Consider the following 26,206-nt stretch of genomic DNA (forward strand, 5'->3'; position numbering starts at 1 on the left):
TGAGAGAGTCTGTGCCTATTGTCTGTTGGCAACGCCAGGTATATTTGCATCCTCCAGATCCAAATTGGTCAACCAGATGTCCCATTCAACTGGAAAAACTTGGATCTTCACCTCCAACAGTCCAGAATTCCCTGAGCCTAAAGCTCTACACCAATCATTGCTATATACAAAAAAAAATCCCGGGGCTTAGAAGTCCTCAGACTCAACCTCCAATTCAGGCCCTGGGATATTCCTCTCCTATAATCTAGGTCCTTCTTTGTCCCTGGACCCGAGCAGGCAGACCACCCCAGGCAAGGGCAGCTATACTCACCGACAGGACTGGGGCAGGCTCCGTTAGCACTGTTGAGGTCACCCCCCAGCATGGCCCCTGGAGGACAAACAGAACCATGATGAGCTGACAAGACACCCCCTCCAGAGTGAGTCTTGGGGACTAAGCAGGAGCCACATAGATGGGAGAATGCTGTACAGGTGAAGGGAAATAAGGGAAATACTCTCTATTGAAAATGGGAAACCAAGTCCCCATCACACATCGTTCCCATTGCATGTCATTTCCATCTCACCTACCCACCTAGCACCCACTCACCTGCACTGGCTGGCCGCTGGGGCAGGCCAGGAGACACACTGTTCCTCTGTAGTGCTGGCTGCTGGGGGGACAGGAGCCGTGGGTCCGTGAGGGATGATGTCACCAGGGAAGGGGTGACCAGGGAACCGCTGGGATTGCTGAACTGCAGTGAGCTCTGATTGGACACAGGCACTGTCACGGGCATGGCAAAGTTGGGGGCCGGGACAGCTGACTAGACAGAAAATGGAGAGGCAGGGTCAGGCCAGGGTAACCCCTTACTTTGGACCCACTCTGCCTGAGGAGGCAGGCAAGGATTCTTCTAGTGTTGGGCTGTGTGTCCCAGGGCCAGCAGCTCCAGCTCTCTGCCCTGAGCCCTTCTGGAGTCCTGCCTGCCACACCCACCAAGGAAGTACATTGGGGAGACTGCTTCGGGATCCAGCTCTGGCCCAGAGAATGAGGACAAGGCTCTGTTCACTACAGACAGGACCAGGGACACCTGGAACCCCCCTAGTAGAAGTGGGTTAGTCCTCAGCCAGGCAGGACACACAGGGAGAGGTTAGAGGCCCTGAGTACAGACCCAAACTCACACACAGAGCTGTTACAGGCCTGCACCATGGGTCAGGACATCATCCACCCGGCCTACTGTAGAAGGTGCTCACCCCACCTCACTGTCTTTCCTTTTAGCAATCTATCTCCCCTAAACAATGCTACTAAGCATCTGAGCCTGGGGTGTCAGAGCAGGCCCAAGGGGGCCTTCCCAAAAAGATCCAGACAATAGCACATTTTCTACATTCCTGCCATCTAAGGATCTCATGTCATCTACACATTTCTTGCTGGTGAGGGGGATACTCCAGGCCTCTCCTGGCTTATGCTCCATCCAAGTGAGGCTCAGCAAGGGTCACAGGTTTATCATAACGAAGGTCAGAGGTTCTTTAGGAGTCACCAATAACCCAGCATGGCTCAGAGCAGAACACCCATCAGAGGCAGCAGAGAGCCAGGGCGGGGTGCAAAGCCACACCATGCACCACAGGGAGGCTCTCCTCCATGCTACTACTCACGGCCAGTCTATAACTCTGCATCATTTTATCAAACTCCTCGTCTATCTTTTTATATTTCTCCTCCGTCTGGGGGGTCAGGGCAAACACCTCGTCCACCTCAGGGCTCTCACATTCCCTGTGCTTCTTGTGCAGCGCCTGGGGGAAGGGGCCGGAAGGGGGGCCAACAGAGAGAGAGTGAGTGGGGCTCACCCCATAGCGCCGGAAGAGCCCGTCGAGCTCCTCGCTGGAGCGCCGGTACTTGTCCTCCAGCAGGGGGCTCTGTTCCAGCGAGTCCTCCCCATCTGGCTCCGGGCTGTCGCAGCCGTTGAAGCCCTTCTTCCTCAGGGTCTGTAACCGCACCACTACTGTCAGCAGAGGTGAGGGTTCTCCCACGCCCATCTCTCTGGAGTTCTTTCAGCCCTTCCAAAGACCCCTAACTGTTCTTCAACCTCCTTCCTCAGGGGTCCCAACATTTCCCCAGCCCACTCCCTCAGTGCCACCCTCCCCTCCTGGGGCACTGTGTGAAGGTGTGGCTGGTGTGGGAGGCATCCGAATGCATGGGTCACATGAAAGGTGGGCACAGGTCACACGAAAGGTGGGCACAGCTCAGAGAATGCATTTGGTGCAGAGACATGTGCTTTCAAGGTGACAGGTGGGGTGGGCTTTGGGGGTTGGGGGGGATGGTGCCCTGGCCAGCCCCTGCCTTACCACCCATGACTAGCCCTGCCTAGAGGCATGGAGCATTCCCCAGGGGAAGGTAATCAAGCCTGGCTTTGTCTAGCTCAATCCCTGGGCTCTGCTTAGTAGATGGAGAGAGAAATAGAAATGAGACAGAGAGGTAGAGGGACAAGAGGGAGAAAGGCAAACAAGGGAACTAGCATTTACTGAGCTCCTACTACATACCACCCCATATGCTGTCCTTTTCCAAGATCAGAGCTTCTCACATGTGGCTATACAAAGTAGGGACACACCTGGTGGGTCTAGAGTAGACCCCAAAGCTGCCCTCTCAAGGCTTAAAACATCTCCATAGATACTTGTTTTGTCTTTAAAATGAATGAAAATTTTACATTTTAGTCCTGAGTAAATCTGTTTTTTCTAATATAAAAATAAGGGACTTTCCTCCAAACCTTTGAGTTAAAGTCTCACTCCAGGAAGGCAGGCCTGTGCCTTCCCAGGCATACTTCTCCATTGACACAAGTTCATATGTCCAAAGTATGAACACCTCAGTGTGAGTAGCAAGAACTGGGCCGTCTCATTCAATTCCCACAACACCCTTCAAAGCAGGCACCGGCCCCATTTTGTGGAGGTGGGTGAGCACTAAGGCTCCGTGGCCAGTAAAGGCCAAAGTCCATGTCTCTCAACAGTTCACAATGGCAGCTCTCTTGGAAACATAACATAGGGCGATGGGGACCCAAAAAGGGACAGAGATGGCAGGAGAGATGAAAACAAAGAAGGAGACAAAGGAAGAGGCAGATGCAGTAGCAGACCAAAAGCTGGAGAAGGAGGAGATACAGACACAGAGAGAGAATTTGAGAAAAGATGGAGAAGAGATAGGTCATGTCATGCCCGATAGACATGAAGAGACTCTCAGAGAGAGCTGCAGTGGGAGTGGGCTGGGGTGGGCAGCCACACCTGCCATCTACTCACTGCCCCTCCTTCCTCCTCAGCCTAGGGTTTGTGTGAGAGGATGTGGGCTTGTATGTTTGTGCACACAGGTGAGGAGCTGTGAGGGCAGGTGTATACATGCACATGCATGGGCAGGCAAGTGCATGGGCAGGCCCGTGCATGTGTTTCATGGGCACGTGATGTTCGGTGGTGGGCGGGGGTGGGTGGGGTCTGTGTGTGTGGGCCCACCTCAATGATGTCAGCGTTGGTGCGGCTCTCGTGCGGCTCGTTGTACTCTGTGTACTTGAGCAGCACCTTGTCCATGTCGGTGCTGGCGTACTGGAACAGCTTGTTGGAGTGGTTGAAGATGATGAGTGCGATCTCACAGTCACACAACACACTTAGCTCATACGCCTTCTTCATGAGCCCGAACTTCCGCTTGGTGAATGTCACCTGCAGGTGGGCGGGTGGGCAGCCAGATCTGGCTCAGTCAAGGCCTGTCTAGGAGTCCCCACCTATAGGCAGCTGGACACAGCCCCTTCTTGGGAGCCCCCATCTCAAGGTGACACAGCTCTCTTCTCAGGAGGCCCTGGCATGGGGAAGAAACAGGCCAGCACCCCTCTGCCAATACATGGCCACAGCATTAGCCCACAGCCAACTCACTGAAGGCAGAGGATTCAGATGGATGGACCTCCACACCTCTGTTCTGGGGACTATAACGAGGTCAGGGAAGGAGAACAGAAGGACTTCCTGGCTCTTTCCCTGGGGTAGGAAGAGGGAAGGATTCATCTTGGGAAAGGGGGCATGCCCAGGTGTGGCCTGAGGCTTGCATATGGTTCCTGGGCAGGGGCACAGATCTGTACGGTTGCAGCAGCAGCAGGAGTTCTGGGACACAGGGTTCTAAGAGCTGCAAGGAGGCGGGGGTTCCTCTTTTCCCAACTCAGTCCTTTCCCTTCCATAATAGCTTCCAGATTCCCCTTCCTCAGGAAGCCCTCTTAGAGTGGCTGCAAGAAACGGAGGCAGAGGCCAACTCCCTACCCTCATCCACACTGTGTGGCTCCAGGACTTCCTCACCTGTCGGTTCCGCTCATCGGTGATTCGCTGGATCTGAATCTTTTTCCTCCCCATTTTCTCCGGGGATCCTCAGTGCTAGGGAGGGGAGGGGATCGCTGGGTGGCGGGTCTCAGCACACCTCACACTGTGCTCATGAACGGTCTGGGACCAGTGCTCAGTTCATGGTCTGCAGGACACCTTCTGCACAGCCTCCTGGGAAGGGAGGGTCATGAGAGAACTGTCAGTCCTAGAAACCCTCAGCCCTGCTCCTTGGGCACACAGGCCAGGTCCACAGCACCTCTGGGAGAGGCTGTCAGCATCTAAGCCCCATCCTCAAAATGAGAACATGGTGGCAACCTGAGGAGATGGCCTACCACAGCCAGGCACAAGCTGGCCCTCACACTCAGAGCCCAGGACTCTTGCCCAGGCCTTTTCCACACCATCACTGCTGCCCTCAAGTTCCAGGTCAGATAGAGTACATGGAGCTTCCTGGCTTCCAAGGGTCTAGGTCTTAGCAAACACCCCACCCACTTTCTTCTCCCAGGGTAGAGACACCTGGGCTCACCAGCTGTCCTTCTGGCCTAGAATGGTGGTTCTTGTGCTAGAGCTTAGTGCACAGAATGTGCTCAGTGAACACCTGCCAAGTCCATGAACAGCTGGTACAGTTTACCTGGTACTACAATGGGAGTGTTTCTGCATCCCTGTATCAAGAACATGCCAGAGCCCTGGCCAGTGTGGCTCAGTTGGTTGGGCATCATCTCATGCACCAAAAGGTTGCTGGTTTGATTCCTGGTCAGGGCACATGCCCGAGCTGTAGGCTAGATTCCCCAGTTGGGGGCGTGAAGGAGGCAGCCAGTCAAATTTTCATTCTTATATCGATGTTTCTCTTTCCCTCTCTCTCTCTTCCTCTCTCTCTAAAAATTAATTTTAAAATATTTTTTTTAAAAAAGAACATACCAAAGCAGGTCTAGAGCTGCAGACCCCCCTATCTCTTCAACCACTTCCACACCAGTCCATTTTGTTCAGTGGCTTAAGCTTACAATTTTTTTGAAGGATTCTGCTGCTATAAAATCAGTCAATCAATCAATCAACCAACCAATCAATCAATAAATCACCCCTCTAGACCAGAGGTTGGCAATTTTTTTCTGTGAAGGGCCAAATAACAAATATTGCAGGCTTTGCAGGCCATACAGTCTCTGTTGTAACTACTAAACTCTGCCATTGTAGCATGAAAGCAGCTGTAGACAACACATAAATAATGAGTGTGGCTGTGCTCTAATAAAACTAGATTTATATGAATAAGCATGGGCCACAGTTTGCTGATTCCTACTCTAAAGGAATGGGCCGAAGTCTAGAACACAGCTCAGCCTGAATAGTGCTTCCCAACCATGCTCACCTTGAAGCACAAAGAAAATACAGAGCCTACTACTGATGTACGCAAAGGAGGCTGCTAGAAGCCAGGGGGATGCAGGCACCAGGTGGGGATCTCTGTCTCAGTACTCCTATAAACCAGTCATGACCTACCAGTTGAACAGCTCCAATTCCAGGGCCAGGATGGGAAATGGAGTCCCTGTACTGTACAACTCTGGAGGTACCCTGGGATGGGAGGGGACACAGGAGTGAAAGCCCAGTCTGAGCCTGAAAAGGTGCAAGCTTTCAGCTGTGGGCAGTGCCCAAACAAGCTGGGTGATCCCTTGGGGGCTAGACGCACAAGATAATCCAAGGGTCCCAGAGGTGGAGCCTTCTGGGAGATGGTGGAAGGGGCAGTGAGCATGGGGCTCATGCTTTCTAAAGCCTCTCTGACTGCGTCCTGAGAGGAGTCCAGACCGTAGGAACCCACAGCACTTCCCCCCAGAGTTCCCCTCCTACAGAGCCCCTGCCAGGTGTTGCTGGGGTGTTTGGTGACAAATGCCTGTTATTAGGAACCCCCTCCCAAGTCCCCATTTCCAATGGCTGAGCCTTTCCAGCTCCACTCAACTGTGGCACCCAAGGTTCCATAGCTGCTGAAGCTCAGCATCAGCATCTCAGCATGGGGGAGGGAAGGCAGGGAATCTGTGGACTTGGGAGGATCCAGGAATACCCTTCTCCACTCTCCCATTACCAGGACTGTTGCTCAGGCCTTCCCTCACCCAGCTGGAAAGAGAGCTTCTATTCTGTCTCGATAACTTCAGAAAGCAATGTAGTTCCCTTCTCACTCCTAGAAGAACCCTCTCCCCCTCTCCCCCAGAGACAGATATTCTCCTCTTCCTTGTTCTCAACCTGCTTCCATGGGGCCGGGGCCTCCTACTGCCACCCCTTACAAGGGCCCTAGGACACCACCAACATAATCCCAGCCAACCCTGAGTGGTCCAGCAGATACCAGGCCCAGAACCACTCTATCCCCCCACCATTCCTTGATTGTAACTTCAATCTCTGCCAAACCCCCACTGCAAAGGCTCCAGCCTAAGGAGTTCAGCTCCCCTGTGTCCCCATGTAATCCAAAGGCTGTATTTTCCAGAACTTGGCAGGGGAGGTGAGGAGGGCACACTGAGGGCAGGGCAGTGGGGCTAAGAAAAGGGTTTTTTAAACAGAATTTTCTGGCCTGCCTTGGAGACCCCAATCCAGATTGGTAAATGAAATGCAGTCACTATAGCATTCCTCTGGCTTATAGCACCTAACTGCCCTCCCTCTCCTATTTTACTATCTCCTTCTCACCACCCTTGTTCACAAGCAAATTCTTGCTGAGATGTAACCTCTGTCAACGTGTGGCCAATACTATGTCTTCCTCCAAGTTGGGAGAGAACACACTTAGCTCTCATGACACTCAGAAAAGCCATTCCTGCAAGCCAACCTCACTACTTTGGTTCCCCCAATTGCTTACTCTCAGGGTATCTTGTTCTTTTCTTTCTAGCACTTATCATGACTCTAAATTATTATAATTCTGTGCTTCTATTTAATGCCTGGGCCCCCTATGAAACTAAAGCTTCATGAGGGCAGGAATCACATTTGTCTTTTTCACCACTCTATCTCCTGTAAGGAGGAGCTCAGGAAATATCTGTTGAAAGGAAGAAAGAATTGTTTCATCTTTGTGATCCTGTGAGAAGTCCTTCTTGTGGTCCCTTGTGGTCCTTCAATCCGTCCTGCTACAGAACCAGCTACCTGAAGCTTGTCCGTTTGGAAACCATCTACCTTCCAACCACCTCTGCCCCTCTAGTCCTCAACCCTCTCCACCCTTTGGGTTGGCTGGTACAGAGGGTGAGACTAAGTCTTCTAAGGAGCAGCCCTGAGCACATGGATATGGAGAGGATGGGGTTGCTTAGGCAACCGTCGCCTGGCAACGAGCTCCCTGGCTGATCTCCTACACCCCCCCCACCCCCGCCTCATGCTGGGGGAGCTGGGATGCTAGAGGGATCAGGGCTGAGAAGACAGGGAAGCCACAGAGACCCATCCAACACCTCTGACAGGGAATTCAGGGCATCATCTATCCCCAGTCCCTGCCAAGGTAGCCCAAAGCACTTTTTATAATTCCATGCTGTCGTGGCTCCTTCCCCATTGCCCCTCCTATCTTTGTGCCAACACTGCCAGAGGTGGAGATGCCCCTACCTTGGGCAATCCTTCCTCCTATCTAACCAGGAGCCCTCCTACAAAGCAGGCTCTGTCTGTACCAATCTCTGTCCTCTCTGCTGTCCATTCTACATTGTTGCAGTCTTAGAAAGCCCTGGGGAAAGAACATGAACTCACCCCTGACTTTGGAAGAAGGGGTGGCTGGGGCATGGATGGGCACAAAGGACCCTAAACTGACCCTATCCAAGGCATGGGGGCCTATCCTGTCCAAGCTTCCTTCCCACCCAATTAGCAACATTTTAATGAACACCTGGAGCTCCTTAATTAGCCATCTACCTAATTACCTAACCAGCTTCCAGGAGCCAGAGGCCTTGGCATTTGTTCTCCAGATGTTAGCCTTTTCTCCCTGGCCTGCCCTGGCCCCATTCCTCTTTTCTTTTCCCACCCACTCCTCCTCTAGGAAGCCCTCCCAGATGAACTGGCTTTTGGCTACTTCTCCTGGAGCCCAAGGCTTGGGAGGGCTTAGAGCTGCCATGGGGGTTGGCCAGGATGGCCTTCATGCCCTGATGGCCCCAGGGCCTGCCCAATCCTGACCTCAGGCCACAGTTATGACCTGTTTGGCTGGCTGCATCTGTGTCACCCAAAGTACCCCCCTGGAACTCTCCAGCTGCTTCTGATTCACCCACTGAAGCACTGCTGGCAGGACAGGATGGGGCAGGGGGACCTCCTGAGGGTGGGGAGTGGGGCAGGGAGAGGTAGAGCCTTTCCAGTGGAGAGAGAAGCAAAGAGGGAGACAGGTTGGCAGCTGGGCTGCAGAGAAGCCTTTGTAAGTGGAGAGCAGAGAGGACGAAGGGTGGGAGGCTCATCTGACAACATTCTGGACAAGGAGGAGGGGCTGAGGGGACTAGAGACGTGGGAGATCCAGAAGGATCCCATGGACAGCCATTTTTCCAAGCTGTGCTACAGACTCAGTAGGAACACGTGGGTTGTATTAACATGCAAATGAGACATAGCTAATATGCAAAATGTACCCTAAAGGGGGTCTTGGTTTAGAGGGGGCAAGGGAGAAGCAGCAGACCTCAGCCTCCTCTAATGTAACACCTCCTGGTACCTGAGCAATATTCAAACCATTCTTGGGGTTTCAGAATGATGCTATCTCAGTTCCTGTGTGAGGATGGCCTGGGGCCAGTGGGGGTGGGGGAGCGGTCAGGACAGTCTCCTGGAGCACAGTTGTGTTAGGGGCTGCCCTTCCTGGGGAGCCACAGAAATGCCTTCCAATGGCTAGTGTCAGAGGGATACATGCCTCCCCTTCTCCCCATACCCTTCCACCCATATCTGTCCTCTGTCCCACAGACTCAGAAGAAATACAAGGCACCTGCTTTCACAGCTGCCACACCAGCACTGGTCAAATGGGGCAAATATGCCCAGAGAGGCTGAGTGAGCAGTGCCTGTCACAGAGCAATGGTTTCAAACCCTGCTCTTCCACACGGTGAGAAAGGCAGCTCTCATTAAGTGGGCCTTTTATCCCTCCCTCCCAGGCTGCCCAGGGCGGCAGGCTGTGGACTGAAGGGGAAGGTAGGAGGCGCTGGAGACAGCTGTCATCCCTCCTCCCGCCCCTTCCCTGTGGCTGGGCTGCAGGGCATGAAATAAGCAGCAGGAGCTGGGGGAGGGGGTGACAATCCAATCTACCCATCACCCCCACAGTCTGGGGGCCTCAAGCAGCCTGCTCGCTAATGAGGGAGGAGGAGTGGGTGAGGCAGACACAGAGTGGGTGGCAGAGGGGAACAGACACACAGACTTAGGCAAGGAGACAGAGAAGAGGTAGAGAGGCCAAAAAGAAGGCCAAATGTGGTGCAGAGGCAGACATGGAGAGGGCTGGAGGAGAGAGGCAGAGGCAGGAGCAAACAGAGGGGAGGGTGCAGAGATAAGTGGGTAGACAAGAGACAGGAGCCTGAAGTCAGGCTGGGTATGTGGGCATAACTCCACAGGACACCATCCCTGCCCTGAAAACTTGCTGTCCAGCCAAGAGACAGACAACAGAAGGGCAAGTCCCCCTTGGGCGAGGGCATGGAGAAGCAAGAGGGCCCTTGGGGGCCTGCACTGGGCCCACTTCCTCCCCTCCCCTGCTGGAAGGGGCATTTCAGCCCTTGGGGCTCTGGACTATGCCCAGCCTTGAGGGCAGGCATGTCCTGAGAGTGGGCAGAGGTGAGCACAAGGCCCAAGGGCACTCTCAATCCCCTGGGTACCACCTCCATTTCCACCCCAGCCCAGGGCTCACAACCTTTCCAGTCACTCACTGAACATCAGCCTTGGGACCCCTTTCCCCTAAGCAGAGGCACATGATGAAGAGGCCTGGAAGATGGGAAGGAAGGTGAACCCAGTGACTGCTCCCAAACACCAGGAGATGAGGCAGGGAGCCTTTCCTTCACAAACCCTGTGCTGGTCCTGAAGTGGGGGGCATTATCCTTCCCAAGTCTGAACAAAGGCAGTGCCCCACCGCCCAGCCCAATTCTTACCCCCACCTCCCACCGCAGCCTATTCCCACCCCTGCCTTTTCCCCACCCACTACTCCCAGCTCCATTCTGTCTCCCCCATCCTTTCCCACGTGGCAGTCTCTCTGCATTCACCCCCGAGTTCTATGGTCTACTCTAAAAGGCACAGGCGATCTGCTCTCAAAGGCACGAGCAGTCCCCCACCCCTAATCCTCCGCCCTCTAAAGTTCAGTTTGGCAGGCTCAATACCCAAACCCCTGGTTCCCACCATCTTCCCTTCCCTCGGGGACTCCCCTCCCCCAACCCAGCAGCCTCAGGGTTGGGCAGGGGCTATTTTTAGCCTGGGCACTGAGCTAATTTTAACTCACCCACAAGGGACCTGGGGGCCGGCTGCCGCTGGGGGGGAGGGGGAAAGACCAGTCCAGGAAAACTGGACCTGCGGCAGGGGTGGTCTCAGGTCCCAGGCACCCTAGGAATGCAAGTGGAGGCAGTGCATGACAGCCTCAGCTTAAGGGACAGGAACTGACTTGCCAAGAGGAGTGTCCAGTGTGGGAGCAAGGCTGAAAGGCTCCCTCCGGAGGGTTTCCGCTGGACAACTCTCCCTTGCCCCACCCTAGGCTTCCAGCCCTCTTCTCCTTGGCAAATCTCCTGGGATGGGGTCATCCTGTTCTCTGCCCAGGAGATGCCTCTCCAGTGAGGGTCTGTCTCCTGAGCCTCCTCCCCTGCTTCCCCACCCTGGCCTGTCCTTCCTGTAGTCTAGTTCTCATCCTTCCTGTGGCAGCTGTGAGGCTGTATGTCTCCCTTCAGAGGCAGCAGCCAGCCTCCCCTCCCAGGCTCCAGGACCTCCCACCCCAGCTCTGGCCTTCCCCTGGTGGCCTCTGGGCTGGCTTCTAGAAACCTCTCCCAAAACCCTGCAAGTTCCTGGAGCCACCTAGCCTGATCTTAGGAAGAATCTGGGAGCAACAGGAGATTGAATCCCAGTAGAAAAGGGTTGGATGGCGGCATCCCAGGGAAATATGAGGGCTCTGGGCAGAGATTCTGGATGTCCAATTCTAGTCCCTGCTTTGGCCCTAAATCACTGTGTGATCCTGAATAAGTCACTGCTCCCTCCAGGCTTCACCCACTGACCAGTACAATGGATGGGTGGAGTGGACTAGGTACCCAAGTGCCCTTTCTGCCTTATCATTCAGTTTCTGTGCTCTTCTAAGAGGCCCAAAAGGAAAAACGGTCAGGACTGTGTGATTCCATGGAGAGGTAACAGCAGAGATGGCCTGGTTGGGTCCACTGTCCTATAGCCTAAGAAGGTCAGGCGATATAGAGGCAAAAAGAGAGTAGGGAGGGAGCTAAAGAGGAAGGTGCTTTCTGAACAGTAACCCCCACAACAGATGGCCAAGGCTTGACAAAGGCTCACAGTCAGCCAGGGCAGGTGCCAGGTGGGCACACAAAGCCCTGGGGGCAGCTTCAGTCATCCCAATCTCCTCACACACCTGGAATACCTATCAGACCCAGGGCTTGGGTTCTGCTTCTGGTTACTGAATAGTGACTGGCCCAAGGTCACTGTGGAGCCAGTTCTGGAACCCGAGCCTGAGCCTTGCTTCATGCTCTACCCAGCAGGTCGATCAGTAATGACTCACTACCTCTCATTTGCATGGGGATTTGCTAGTGTCTGACTTTATTCTATCAGGCTCAACTTTTCATTCTAGGACCTGGGTCATCCAGCAAAACTAGGCACTTAGGGACCCCAAGTAGAGTTCCTGGTACCTCAGGCCTCCAAGTCCCATCTTTCTTCTCCCAAAAGCATTCCTAAATTGATAAATAACCCCCCTTCCCCGTCTATCTACAGCTCTCAACCAACTGGGTCCTCCAGTCTTATCCAGGTCCCTGTCAAAGTAGAGATGGGGGGTAGGGAGGGTGTAGTTATGAGGAATTAGCAAATAGTGAAGCCTGACGAATTTGGTAAGACTCATGGGATGAAGGCTGCTGGCTCCACAGCTGCCTTGCAGCTCCCCAGGAAAAAAACTCCATTCTTGGTGCAGAGCCTGGGCAGGAGGATGAGGTGGGTGGTAAACTTCTCCTCCATCCCTGTTTTAAAAATCCACTCCCAGGAGTGCCAATGAGAAGAAATGGCGTAGTACAGCAAGCAAGAGAGATGCAAGACTACAGAGAAGACTTCCAAGGGCAGGGTTGCTGGCTTCTAAGTAGTCTCTAGGATTCAAATTTGCTTTGTTAGGAGCCATCCAACCAAGCATGTACAGCTGGTAACACCTGGAGGGCATGAAGGTCCTGGCATTATACTCCAACCAATGGGAGTTCGAAGAGGTCAGACAAACTGACCTCTGCCTGTCCAGTTATAGTATCTATACTGTCAGTCATACCCTCTAAAACAATGAAGCCCATCAGTGGTCTCCAATCCTGGGAAGTCCTTCCTGCTATCTAACCACTATCCGTCTTATTGTAGCCAACCCTTGTAGTACAACCTAAGCCCATTTCAGTCATCTTGATGAGACTGGTAGACAGCACCCAGGCCATCCCAAGCCTCAGTTGAGGAGAGGTGGGGCAGTTGGGACGGTTAGTGTGTCACCTTCCACCTCCCCACTCAACTTCCCTCTGGGGTCTCAGGAGACAGAAGTGAAAGTGGCAGCTGGGGCCGTGGGGGGCAGGCCAGCCTAAGAGCCGTTGGGGTGAGCATGAACCAGTGCTGGGTCTGAGCTGCCTGCCACTGCAGTGGGTGGGCTAATGGTTAGATCAGGGGAGGGACTTCCCATGCAAGACTACAGAGAGGATTTCTCATGGAAATGAGGGCAGGGGGGTAACTTGGAGTGTGGGCCCCTGGCCAAAGGAAGAACAGGCTGAAGAGGAAAACATGGAGAAAAGCAGGCAGTAAGTAGACAGTCTCAGAGGAGCACTCTCTTCCAGGGCAGTGGTTTGTCCCCTTGTTTAAAGCAGGGAAACCCTTTTTTCCCACCCAAAGAACAAGGGCAGGGCTCCTCTGGCTGAAGCAGATGAAGGGAGTCAGGCCCTGATTGCTGGGACAGTGAGAACAAAGGGAGAGGGTAGGGGGCTGAGGCCTGGACCCTCAGACTGGACAGCACCAATTTTGATAAAAGGAAAGGTGGAGGATCAGAGTGTGATCGTCCACCTACAATTACAGACAGGGGGCCCGAAAGAGGCCAATCCAATCAGGGAAAGCAAATCCTCCTAGCGAAATCATGACCCTGGGAAGCCACACAGGGTTTAAAGGGGCCACTCAGGGAGGCGACTGGGTCTCCTTCTGACTCGGAAGGACAGTCCTCTAAGCCCCTGGCAGGGGAGGGCAGGCAGCGCAGCTGCGTGGGCATGCTGAGAAGGCCAGCCAGGCGGCTCTTACAGGATTAGCTTGCTGCTTTCAGGAAAGATGCCAGGTGAGGCTAAGATGCCCAGCCAGATGGAGGGGGGCCCAGGTGGGCGGGGGAGTGTGGAGGGGACCTGCACACAGCTATGCAAATTCATGCTTCTCACCAATATCCAGCTTCTCACCTTTTCATGAAGACACTGTGCAAAGACCCCTCTGATTCCTGCCAGCAAGGACCCCTGCCTACCAAGCTTTCTCTGCCATTGCTATGATGTGGAGCTATCCTTCTTCTGAGTGGGAAGTACTGCCTGTGGTCTATTCTCAGTCTTCCTGCTATGTTTTATAACCAGGGCTCCACCCCAGGGAGCAGGTGAGAGGGCCAAAAGGTTCCTCCCCTCCCCATCAGCTCCCTATCCCCTGGGCTGACAGGTGAGCAAGACAAGAGAGAGCAGCCGGTCCAGGACACCTGTTCCCACCCCGTCATCAGGGCCCCATGGGCCTGCCACAGAGTATGTATAGGGTAGTAAGCAGAGAGGCAAGCAGCTGTGGGGGCTGGAGGAAAGGGGATCAGAGGTCAAGAGAGATGTAAGTGGGAAGGCCTGAAGCACCTTTTCAAGATCAGCCCTTTCTCCTGGTCTACTCCCAACCATTATTCCTCACCAAATACATAACCTATGCATGCTTTAAAGGAAAAAACTCGAGGTTTGAGGTCATCTGCTCCATCCCCTTGCCTCCAAGTTACTTGATTCAACTGCAGTGTAAAGACTCCATGAAAAGAGACCCCTCCTCTAGCCCCACACACCCACTTCACTGTAGATTTTCCCTTGAGGCATGAGTTGAGCTCTCTCTATTTCTTGTTTTTCCCAACCCTCAACCCCAAGTATTTGTTGGTGGGATGGGAGCAGGGAAATCAAGAACATGAAGCTAGAGGGATGTGGTAAGCTCATGGGGCAAAGTGTGGAAGGGTTCTGAGACCAGGAGACAACTGGCTGGGGAGCACAGGGCTGCACTCAGCTTCCCAAGCCCATCCCAGGGTCAGACTAAGTCCTAGGCCTGAAGGTCCTCTTCAGCTGCTCACAGCTTCCCTACACACATACACCAAGTCCCTACCTGGGACACTGCCTGCCCCCACCCCACCTTCTGGGTAGCTGCCTTTGCCCGCAAGTCCTAGGCCAGGCTAAAGCTGATATCTGGAAGAAAGGACACACCTACTTTCTAAGCTGGCTCTGGGGGTCTCTCCTATGGCACTCAATCAGAGGACAACACATTCTCAGGGAAACAAAGCACCTCCTCTCCACTTGCCACCAAACTTTAATCCTCTGCCCTCTGCCCTCTGCCCTCTGCCAGGGAATCCTACTAGGCCCGCTCTTCCCTTCAGCACATCCTCCTCCTTCTCCAGGGTCTCCCTGGGCCACTGGTCCCACTGCCCTCCCTAGAGGGCAGAACCCGTCCCTTAACACTCAGACAAAAGCCCTAACCCCTCCTCACTGGGAAAGCTTGAGCAAGGCACTGAAACCTCTGATGCAGTCTCCCCAACTATCAAAAACGATTATAGAGAGAAATAAACAAGTCTTCATATGTTTCCATGCCCGGCACTGAGCTTGGCACACAGGGACACAACAAATGGAAGTTTCTTTCCTCCAGTCCCCAAGGGCCTCAAAATTTTTAGTTTTTTGGTCTCCAAAGTATATTGGAAAATAGGGTGAGTGGGGTAAAGCTCTCTTGACCAGGGGCAAAAAAAACCTCCTTCTCTATATGCTTCCCTGGTGTGCCCAACTCCTAGGGGAGTAGCCAGAGCACCCAGCCAGAGGCACCAAGCCAAGGTCAGTGACCAGGCCTAGAGCCCAGAGCCTCCTGGGAGGGTGAGTTTAAATGAGTAAATACGGTCCCACCTGGGTGTGGTCAGCAACAGGCCAGCGCTCCTGACAAGTCCTCTCCCTCCCAGCCTGCAGCAAAAGGGAGAGAAGACACCCCACCACCACTACCACCACTTGTTTCCAGACTATCAGGGTCCCGTGTAGAGCCAATGAATGCATCCCCCATCTCTACACCTGGCCAGAAGCATGGCTAGGCTCCCAGGAAGGGGAGGTTGTGGCCAGAGCTTCAGGAAAAGGAAAAATCAGATGCAAAGGGCCTTAGAGATTACCCAAGCCAGGAATCTGCCCCCAAATGCCAGAGGGCTCAGATGCAACCTTGATACCTCAGAGTGAAAAGGGCTCATCACAGTGAATGGGGAGAGCAACAAAGACCAGTGACAACCATCAAAACACCCAGGTGCTCTGATCACCAGAAGACTAGGCAAAACTCCTATATATCTGGAAAGCTGACTTATCCAAAGACACACAGCCAGTGTGAGGGACAGAGGCAGGCTAAGCCAGGGCCACAGAGAGGGATTTATGGGAGAGGGTGGGAATATAAGGGGCAGTGATGGAAGTCAGCCAGGGCTCCACATCTCACAAGCCATGCTCTAGGTCTGCCTGTTTGTAGTCTAACCTCCATCCCTCAAGCTCCAGTCAACCCTTCTCTCTTCAGAGTTTTTGTATGCCCTTCACCTCCTTACCTTCAGTTCCCCCACCCCCACCATATCCCCAGTCTCCAATCCTTTAATCATCTTTGCCATTCACTACCCCTACAGGGCCGCAACTACTCTGTGAGTGCCTACACACCCATATGTATGCATTGCACACCTTCAAGCATGTGTGCCACTAAATGCTGTGGACCTGCCAGGTGCATCTGGGCATATCAGTCTGCACAGACTCCCCACCTAGCGCCCCTGCTAGAGGAAAGGGGTCCACAGGCTAGCCATCCCACAGCTCCAGGACACTCTCCTCAGAATACTTTCAGCCCCAGGCAGGGGGAGAGAAGTGAAAATAAATATTCCAGGAGCCAAACTGCACCATTCCCACTAGGCCAAAGTTCAAGGCCTTTCAGCAAGAACCACTAAAGAAGAAAGTGCTTTGAGATTCCCTTTTTCCCCAGGCCAAGTTAGAGCTGTCTGTCTCTCCAACAACTGGGAAGTTCTTCCTGAGGTCTAAGCTCCATTCTGCCTGCTGCAATTGTAGACAGGCAGGGCAACATCAACCACAACACAGCAAGGTGTCCAGCTTCCAGAACAGAACTACTAGCACCTAACACCTCCCCTCCCCCCATGAGTAAGTCACCAAACTGGGACAGAAGGACAGACAGTTGGCCAGACTCCGACCCCATGACTGGCTCATAAAAGCCACCAGTGATTACAGTGATGCTGAGGTTATGCTGGCCCCACCACCATCTCCTCCTTCCCTGTAAAGGGAGATAATTGCCTCAAACGAGTTGGCCTCAGAAAGCCTGGAGAGTCCCAGCCATGGTCCCAAAGGGTGCGGAGAACCTGCCACCAGTGCCACAAGACCAGAATCTAATTCCTGATGACGGGTTCTAGGCCCACATCTCATCCTCATACTCAGTGACGGAACCCAGGTAAACCCCAACTCTGACTTGAAGCCAAGAGGTGGAGATCTCTATTACCCACCTCACTGACTCATCTTCTCCAGTAAGGCCACCACCCTCTGGACTAGAGAAGCATCGAAGCAGGGGGCCAGGCTCCAAATACAACTAGGGAAAAGCTGGACCCAACCATTTGTCCCTGACCCTTGTTGTCCCCATAGAGGTACAGAAGTGGGTGGTAAAGTGTTGGACACAGGGCCCACTCACACCAGGCCAGTACCAAGGTAAGCACTGAGACTCCAGACCCAGTACCAACCAGAGAGGGCAGGGGGCCCAGCTTGCCAGAGGATTGACAGGATGAGAAGAGGGCCAGAAACGTCCGCTGTAGAGAGACCATCCCAGGGCAGGGTCAGAGGAGGAGGGTGGGAGGGTCTAAACCCAAGGCCTCTTCTTCCCTGTCCCCCTCAGGGGCCCGGGGGCCTCCCCCAGCCTCCTTGCTCCTGGTCTTCCAGCAGCCTCCTACCTGGGAGTCTAGTCTCCACTTTCTCCCCCATCACACCTCCCAAGAAAGATCCAGTAAAGATTTTTTTTAAAAAAAGAAAAACCTGCTGGGGAGAGATTATATAATAGCAGCCAGAAAGATTATTTTATCTCCCAGCTGATGAGAAGATCCAGTAGCCAACAGGGACAGAGCTGGGAAGCTCAGGCCCCTCCAGTGCAGGGCAGCAGGTACAGAGTTGGGTGGACAATGGGCAGCACCTGCCATCCTTCCATGTTTTCCACCACTCTGTTCCAGGCATTGAGCACAGCAAACAAGCTCTAGCCCAGCCTCCCATACCCATCCCCCAACACAAGGGTTACCATGCTCTCTGACTAGGTCCTGCTTCTCCCCTTGGACAAGGGCCTCCAAGAACAAGCATTGTGTCTTCCTTCCTATGGTCTCTCTCTACCATGAAGCCATGCCTGAAAGAGTGGCGGTTGGACTAAAGTTCTGACACAGATTTGCTGTGTGATCTTAGGTAAAAAGTTCAACCTTTCTGGTCTCTAAAGGAGTGTGAATGAAAGCTCCTCCTTTCCCCAGAAACCAGAAGCCTCCCTCTTACAAATGTATATGTACACACATACATACACACACACACACACACACACACACCAAGTGTGTTGGGGGCAGGGGAGTTACAATGAGAATATGACCATTGAGACCCAAGGGTCCAAATCCCTGTGCTGAGGCAAGTGGGGAAAGAGCTACACGTAAGCTCCAGTGTCCCCCAATTACTTCATAGAAACAGTTCCTCACCCAACCTCACATTGATCCCATCCCACCCCCACCTCCTGCCCAACACTGGGAAACCACAGGAAGGAAATTCATTCCCAAGCAGGCCTTGGGAGTTGGAACAGCCAGGCTAAGACCTGGAGCGGGTGTGACCCTTGGCCACAGGCGGGTGAACATGTGTGAACATTGACATGTGCCTTTTTGATGTTCTCCTTGGCCACTCAGACTTCCCTGTTGGGGGTTTGGAGGGGAGTAGGAGGTGGACAGCTCCCTAACTTCAAAACACTCAATCTTGTGCTCCCCTCCTATCTCGAGGCCAGAGCAGCCCAAGGTCACTGCCCCAGATGGCAAATTTCCCATAGTCAAGGCTGGCACCTGAATTGCCTCAAAGACTCATTGAGGGGATGGGGAAGGGCCACCCTCCAACTACCCCCCCCCCCAAAAAAAAAACAAGGCCTACAAGGAAACCTCAAAAGGGGACCGGGACACAGAGTAGGGAACACAGGATCCACTCACTGTACCCTCCCCCAACCCATTAACAATGTACTACTTAAAGGGACTTACAGAGAGCTTCCTACTCAGGACAAACCTGGGAAAACCTACTCAGTGGCTCCAAGCCTGCTCACACCCAGGAACCCTCCTCTCATGAGAGAGACCTCAGGAGGCTTCAGAGAGGTCAGTTTGGATCACTGGTGAGGGGAGACCCTTTCCCCTATCTCTGTAAGACCCAAACCTGATAGGATGGGGGATGGCATTGGAAACAGACTAGAGGAGAGGCTAGATGCATCTCAGTTTCCTTGGCCCTCCCTCCCCCAAAAGCCCCCGCCCCACTCCCTAGACCCCCACTCTGAGCCCAGTTCGCCGCCATAGGTGGAGAGAGATTGGAGAACTCTTGCCCAGATGTCGCACAGCTGCAAACTTCTGGCCAGGGGTTCTCCAGCTGGGGCTGCTGACAAACCAGATCAGAGGTCTCGGGAGCGGACTAGGAGGTCCCAAAGAAGGATCCTGCGTGTCCACCTCCGTGGTGACTCTGCGTTCCAAACCCATAGGCACCCGGCAAACCCGGGCCCTAACACACACACCTCAACCCACCACCCCGGTGTCATCTGAACAACATCCCCCCCTCCCTCCCCCGCTTCCCAAACAGCTGCGGCTCCCCCCGCCCCCACCCTCCCGCCGCCCTCCCAGGCCCCCTTCTGCACCATTTCGGGCCAAGGAGGAGGGAACAGGCGGCGCGAGGAGGGAGGGGGGGGGCCGGCTGTTAAAATGTCAGTCGCTCCGGCTGTCACCGGAGGCCCCTCTGAGGATGGCCTCCCTTCCCAGATCACTCGGAGGCCGTCGGAACCCCCGGACACCAACAGACGGGCGCGCCTCCAAGCCGCCCGTCCCCACCCCGACCCCATAGATCGCTCCACTTGTCCCCCACAGCCAACACTCTAACACAAACAGTCCCTCAAGTAATCTCCCACCAACGCCACACGAAAACACAGCCCGCTTCGCAAGTTTCTCCCGGCCCAGGCGGCCACCCCATCCCACCCCTCCAGGGGGACAGTCTAGACCACCCTCCACCTCAACCCCAGGACGAAGTGGGGGAGGGGGTCTCTTAAAGCGACAGGCGCATTATTTTTCTCTACTCACCGGCCCCGCTGGGGGGATGGGGGGTGTCACGGCTGAGAAGGGGTAGCCCTCGCTTCCAGTCGGGGAGATCTTTAACACCGGGAAGCCGCAGCTCCGGGCGGGGGAATAATAAATGAGGCTGGCGTCCACGCGGGCCCTGGGCGGCGCCGGGGGGCCTGGGCCCCCGTCGTGGGCGTGGGGGGCGGGCAGGCGGGCGACGGGCAGGCGGGGGACCGGGCCGAGCACCCGAGCCGCCTCGGCTGTGTTGATATTTTGCTTCCTTCCTCCTTTCGGGCTCCAAAGGTAACTCCTCCAGCCCCCGGGAGTCAAGGCCGACGTAGGCACAGCTCAGCCTAGCTTGAAGGGTGGGAAAACAGTAGTGATGGACAGGCGGGGGGCCAATGGAAGGAACCCATGAGGTTTCGGGGGCGTGGCCGAAGCAGGGGCGGGACCGGAGACGCGGCCCCGCCCCTCGCCTCTCGGCCCGCGGGGCCGGGCCGGGTCAGCCCCCGCTCCATAGCTTGCCCGAGCAAGGCTGTAGCACCAAGAGTGGCAGATCCTTCCGCCTGCCGTGAGGGAGAGAGGGACAGAGGGAAGCAAAGTGGGGAGGCAAGACCCAGAGGCCTTTAAAGGGATCGGCCCGCGGTCGAGGTGGCCCCTAAAGCTCGGGGGACCGCTGCCTAGCACTGCCACCACCGTGCACTTAAGGAGGTCCTTTTCCGGGAGGCTCCGCGCGCTGTGCGCACACTCTCATAGAGACACACACTACCCCGACGGCTCCCCCCAAGCCCCAGGAGAGTTAGGAGGTGGGAGTCTAACTAGATAAATTAAGGGTAGACGCTAAGTGAAGAAAAGATTCCATCTCTCGTCCTTACTGTGTGCCCAAGCTCATTTAAAGGGACACATTCATTTCTGGAGGTTACCTAGGGAGCTCGTTTGCTCCCTCTACCTGTGACAGACCCCCTTCCCTGCCAGGGCCTGACTGGGCAGCCGCCCAGCAATTTAAAGCAACAGCTCATAGTTCTTGGGTGACCTAATCCCCAGTGCCTGCGGCCCCAGAGCACTTACAGCCAAGAGGGGCAATTTAAAGGGGCGGGACCCTAATTTCCCCCAGGACAGGAAACACCCAAAAGCTTCTTACTAAAGAAGTTGCAGTAGCTCTTTAAAAAAAAAATTTTTTTAATTCCTGGTTGCTTCAGGGTGTGGTGAATCTTTACATGCCCTACAACAGGAGTGTGGGTGCCATACTAGCCAAACTTCCTCTCCAGCATCTCTGTTACCTCTAAGTTCTGCTTTCTACCCAGAGCTTGAGGAAATGATGGAATCTGGCTTAGATCTCAAAGAACCTTGCAGAACAGAAGGGCACTCAGTTCTTCATACACCCTGATTTCTATCTGGCTGAGTTCGATTTACTGGACAAAGACTGGATTCTGGGTTAAGTGCTGAAAAGACTAGAATATACAGAGAGAGAGCATGCCACAGTGATTGGAAACATCAACTTTGGAGTAGTCAAGCTTTCTTGGTTCAAAGCCTTATTCCACCATTTATTAACTGAACACGGGCACATTATTTAACTGCCCTGTACCTCATGATCCTCATGGGTAAAATTGGAGATTGTGGTAATAGTACCTAACTCATAAATTTGGTGTTACGATTAAATTAGTTCATACAAGGAGATTGGTTATAACAGTACTTCATGCTGCATTATAATAACTCAAGGGCTATACTGCAAAGACCCCTTTATACCCATTATCACATACAAGTCTCATAGGAGACAAGCTCAATAGAATTGCTCTGCAAATAGGTTGGAGGCTTATCTTAAATGTCCTAAGACAGGGAGCCAGCAGGCTCCTATTTCCCTGGCCTCAGTTTCCAACCCTTCCATTTGGCCCCTCCTTCAGGAAACCTAATTTAAAGTGTCCCACTTTGTCCTAAAATGTAGCTTCTCAGTTCCCCATTAGATCTAGGAGATGGGGCCCCAGCACCAGAAGATGTCAGTATTCCCTGCCAGGGAAGGGTAGGCAAGGGAAGCCCATCTGCCCTGTCCTCAAGGACTTAGAGAACAGAGCCTCGTGCCAGGCCTGGGGCTGTGGCTGTAGCAGGATGGGAAAGCGCACCCCTCCTCCCTCAAGTGGGGAACCTCCCCTCACTTATGGCCTCTATTTTTAGTGCTTCCCCAAGCTCTAGCTGGAGAAACCGTTTAGTCATCAGGGTGTTTATTTTCCGGCTGTTTCCGATGTCGGGAAAGCAGAATGTTGAGACTGGAGAGATCCAGGGCTGCTGGAAAAGACTTCTTAGGAATAGGCCTGTGGGAACTCAGCCTTCAGACCTTTGGGTCCCAAATCATAGAAAAAACAACAAAGTGGGCAGGGGGCAGCTAAGCCCCCAGGGGATCTAGAGAGCTGGGTTCTCCACCAGCCTCCCGTTTTGAGGCTCTCCAAGCCAGAAACCTTTCTGGCCCTTCTAGCTCTACTAGAAGGATTCTCTCAAAAACAGAAGCAGCCCTTGAACAAATTCTTGCCCAGAACTGATTCCCAGAAACCCCTTCCCCAAACTGTTATAGATCTGTGTGTTGAGCCTCCCACAGACCACAGCTCCAGCCAATCTCAAGCCAGAGGCAGGTTTGCCAGGGCTGTGATTGGCCAATAGGTCCTACTGCCTCGGAATGTTGGGTTCCTAACAAAGGAATGAGGAAGGAAGGTGAGTCACCTGGGAAGGTGTTAAAGGTCCAGGAGCTAGAGGGAGAAACGAAGGGTGGTGGGGGAAGCTCAGGAGGGGAGATGGAGTATCCTGGACCCAGAGATGCTGAAATGATAATTCACTAAAGAACAGAGTAAGAGGCTGAGGGGTAGAATTTATAAATGTAGGAGAGGCTGAAGGATAGAATTATATATATATATACACATATACGTATGTGTGTGTGTGTACACACACACACACACATATGGAGAGAGAGAGAGAACTTCATGAGAAAGGAAAAGTAAGAAACACGAGGTCTTGATTTCCCAGGAGGACTAAGAAAGGGTCTAGGGAGTAATGTTGCTAGAAATTAAATTATAATAAAGACTTCCTGAAAGTGATTCACTGCATCTTTTCCTTCTAGCCCCTCGACTACCTATCCCACAGTCCTCTAGGTGGAAAATGCCTGAGCTGGCTCAAACACTTGCGTCTCATTTTTCCTTTTTCTGCTTTGGCTACCAACCCATTTTTTCTAGAGAAAAGTCATCTAACAACCCAAAGTTTCTATAAAATTCCCCAGGAGTCAGAAAGACACCCACCAAAGTCCTACAAAGTGTGTGTAAACTCCTCTGTACAGTATCATCTTCATAAATCTATATGGCAAAGTGACATCAATAGTTCCCCTTTTCTATACCTCCCCCAAAATTCCTAATTCAACCTAATTTGGAAAGATCTTCCTCACCCCCAAGAGCTACTCTTCCTGCCCATTGTTCCTTATCTCTGGGGAGGCATTATTGCTGATCCAGCCTCTGTCTGGCCGCTTGGTTACTCCTCTTGCCCTCCCCACAATCATGTGAACAATCTCCATCCCCTACCTCCATCCATATCACGCCTTCCATCCATCCTATCATTCCTCCAGTTTTCCAGTGATCCTAGCAAAGGCCCCAATCTCTCCCCACATCTTACATCTTGCTTGTGAGGGAAAGGACTATCAGTATGAGTACTGGTGGTCCTTCTGTGTACACATTCTCCATGTGGACTTGTGTGTCCACCTGTGCCTCTAGTTGTGCATAGGGCTCCCTCCTCCGTGCATCTACCCCATCAGCACACACCATACTGTACTGATATTTTTGGTTTTCTAATTTACTCTTCTTCACCAGATCCTGAGCATCATGAGGGCAGCAGTTTAACTCAAGTTTGGGTCTTTAGGGCTTTGCAGGGCCTGGCATGGGATGTGCTCAGCAAATGTCTGTTATATGAATCTGTGTGTGTGTGTGTGTGTGTGTGTGTGTGTGTGTGTGTGTGTGTGTAACTGTGCACCTGGGTTAAAATTATAAAAACTTTATTGAACACCTCTATTTGTCCATTGATAACTGTGCTAGCCCAGGAATGGGGCTCTGATCTGGGGTTCCGGACAAGTTCCACAGGCCAGAGGTGGGAGGAGGGAATGGAGTGAGGCACAGAGCTGTGCCCCAAGCTCAGTGCCAGAGGGTAGGCCAGCCAGGGCAAAGGGCAGAGGCCCAACCCTGGAACTGAAAGGGGCAGGGAAGGGGTGCCACAGCCTCGTCCTAGGTCAGTGCCCGCCGCCCCCCCACCACGAGTTCCCTGCCTGGGCAGGATGTGGTGGCAGCTGCAGGAGGGTGGGCAGGATGTGGGGGTGGGGGCAGCTGAAACTAAGCTTGACAGTCGTCTCCCCAACTCCTCCCTCCTTCTCTCTCCCCTCCCTATCCGCCCCCTCCTGGTCACGTGCTTCCAGCCGGGGCACCGAAGGACTATTTCCCCTTTACGCGGAAGGACATAGTTGATACGCAAAGTGCAGTTACCAACGACTTCAGCTGTATCACGCCTTTTTCTTGCCCCGTAGTCCAGGACGCAAAGTTTGCCGGATACACATTTCTTTCAAGCCCTGATCACTAATCCGGGAATGGCCCCTTTAAATGCAAATGACAGCCTTCTCGCTCTGGTCCCCCAACCCCCATTCCAACTTCGCTCCTCGTGCCCAGACCGCGCCAGCTGCCATTGACGTCACGCGTGCGTCAGCGTCGCCAACCCAACCAGACGGCACGTGGGGGGAAGAAGGTGGCCTTAAAGGGCCAGAAGCTTTGGGGCTGCTCGGTTACTGCTGTGAGATTTGGCCTTGAAAAAGAGGGATGAAATGGGAGGTGGGAAAATCTATTGGAACAGGAAAAAATGCAGGATAGACATTAGGAAGAACTTCCTTCTATGTTCCCCAGAAGTTTGAGTCTTTGAGCCTAGGAGAGAACCCAAAATTGGAGCAGGACAACTCTGAGGGTGAAGAAGACTTGGCATTGAAGATTAGCCGTGTTACAATTTCAGCCTCTCCTCCATCCCTGTACAGCACATCTACAGTGTAAGGATTTTGTTCACTTGGTATTTCCAGCACCAAGAACAAAACACGTAGTGGATACGAATTTTGTCCCGTACAAAGCCGCCTCCTTTAGGAGGCTTTCCCTGATTGCCCCACAGAGCATGCAGAGCACATACCCATAACTAAGGACAATCTCACTCTCTTTTGAAGCCACACACACAGCATTTAATGAACCTGCATCTTCCTTCCATGCATTAGTGATCACAGGGCAGTGGTTAAGAGTACAGAACTTGAAATCATGTAAACATGGGTTCCAATTCCATTTATACAGTTTAGTAGCTAAGTGACTTTGGACAAGTCTCTTCATCTTAGTTCTATTAACTGTCAAATGGGGCTAATGCTATTTAGACCATAGACTTTGTATGAGGATTAAGTGGGACAATTTCTGTGAAGCTCTTGTATGATATCTATGGCATAGCAAGCATAGCAAGCCCTCAATAATGGTGGGGAGTAGGTTTTAAGATGGCCATCTCCCCCACTGGACTGTGAGTTTCTAGAGTCAAGGGCTTTGCTATACTAATTTAATCTCAGCACCAATATGGGAGGCTTATACTTGGTGCTTTTTTTTCCCCTTAAGCCTCAGTTGAGGATATTTTCCCATTGATTTTTTGAGAGAGTGAACGGGAGGGAGGAGGGGGAGAGAGAGAGAGGAAGAGAGAGATATCTATGTGAGAGAGACACATCAATTCGTTGCCTCCTGCAGGTGCCCGGACTGGGGCAGGGATTAAGCCTGCAACCCAGGTAGGAGCCCTTGCCTGCAACCTGCAACCAAGATATGTGGCCTTGACTGGAATCGAACCTGAAACCCTTCAGTCCACAGGCTGACTCTCTAACCACTGAGCCAAACCAGCCAGGGCTATCCCTGGTGCTTTTAAAATGTTTGTTGAATGAATAGACAGGAATGAATGACTATCACTGTTTCCTGAAATTTGACCTCCAAACCCACCCCTGAAGTTGTTACCCAAAGGGAGAAAACATTAGAAATGTCCCCTCTGTGCCCAGGTTTTAAGCTCTGTGGCAGAGCCTCAGAGAGCGTTGGGGTGAGGCCCTAATCTCTGTGATTGAACCAAAAGTATTATGCAAATAAGCTGCAAATGATTGGCTTGCAATGGAGACCTGAGGGGGCCTCCCCACTTCTCCCCATCCCCAGCTCGGCTGCTAAAACCCTGTCCCAGGAAACCCAGGTTGGGTTTCTGCCAGGG

At 53.2% G+C, this 26,206-nt stretch overlaps 1 protein-coding gene across 8 annotated transcripts in view; it reads right to left on the bottom strand.

The window, feature by feature from the left end:
• The window catches only part of MEF2D (myocyte enhancer factor 2D), a 34,462-nt gene extending 14,180 nt beyond the window's left edge, over positions 1–20,282 (bottom strand). For 4 of the 8 annotated variants that reach the window (XM_081121984.1, XM_081121982.1, XM_081121979.1 and 1 more), the window contains exons 1-6: positions 19,958–20,282; positions 4,279–4,470; positions 3,454–3,657; positions 1,621–1,755; positions 584–794; positions 311–367 (exon numbers count right to left, since the gene is read on the bottom strand). In XM_081121984.1, the coding sequence (XP_080978110.1) occupies positions 311–367; positions 584–794; positions 1,621–1,755; positions 3,454–3,657; positions 4,279–4,332 (661 nt within the window). In that variant the 5' untranslated portion in view covers positions 4,333–4,470; positions 19,958–20,282. Of the gene's footprint in view, positions 1–310; positions 368–583; positions 795–1,620; positions 1,756–1,809; positions 1,948–3,453; positions 3,658–4,278; positions 4,471–5,781; positions 5,854–19,957 lie in introns of all 8 variants that reach the window. The other 4 variants (XM_081121983.1, XM_081121981.1, XM_081121977.1 and 1 more) reach the window with 2 other exon arrangements.
• Positions 20,283–26,206: the final 5,924 nt, after the last annotated feature.

Source organism: Miniopterus schreibersii, assembly GCF_964146895.1.
Source record: "Miniopterus schreibersii genome assembly, chromosome: 19".
Classification (NCBI taxonomy): domain Eukaryota; kingdom Metazoa; phylum Chordata; class Mammalia; order Chiroptera; family Miniopteridae; genus Miniopterus; species Miniopterus schreibersii.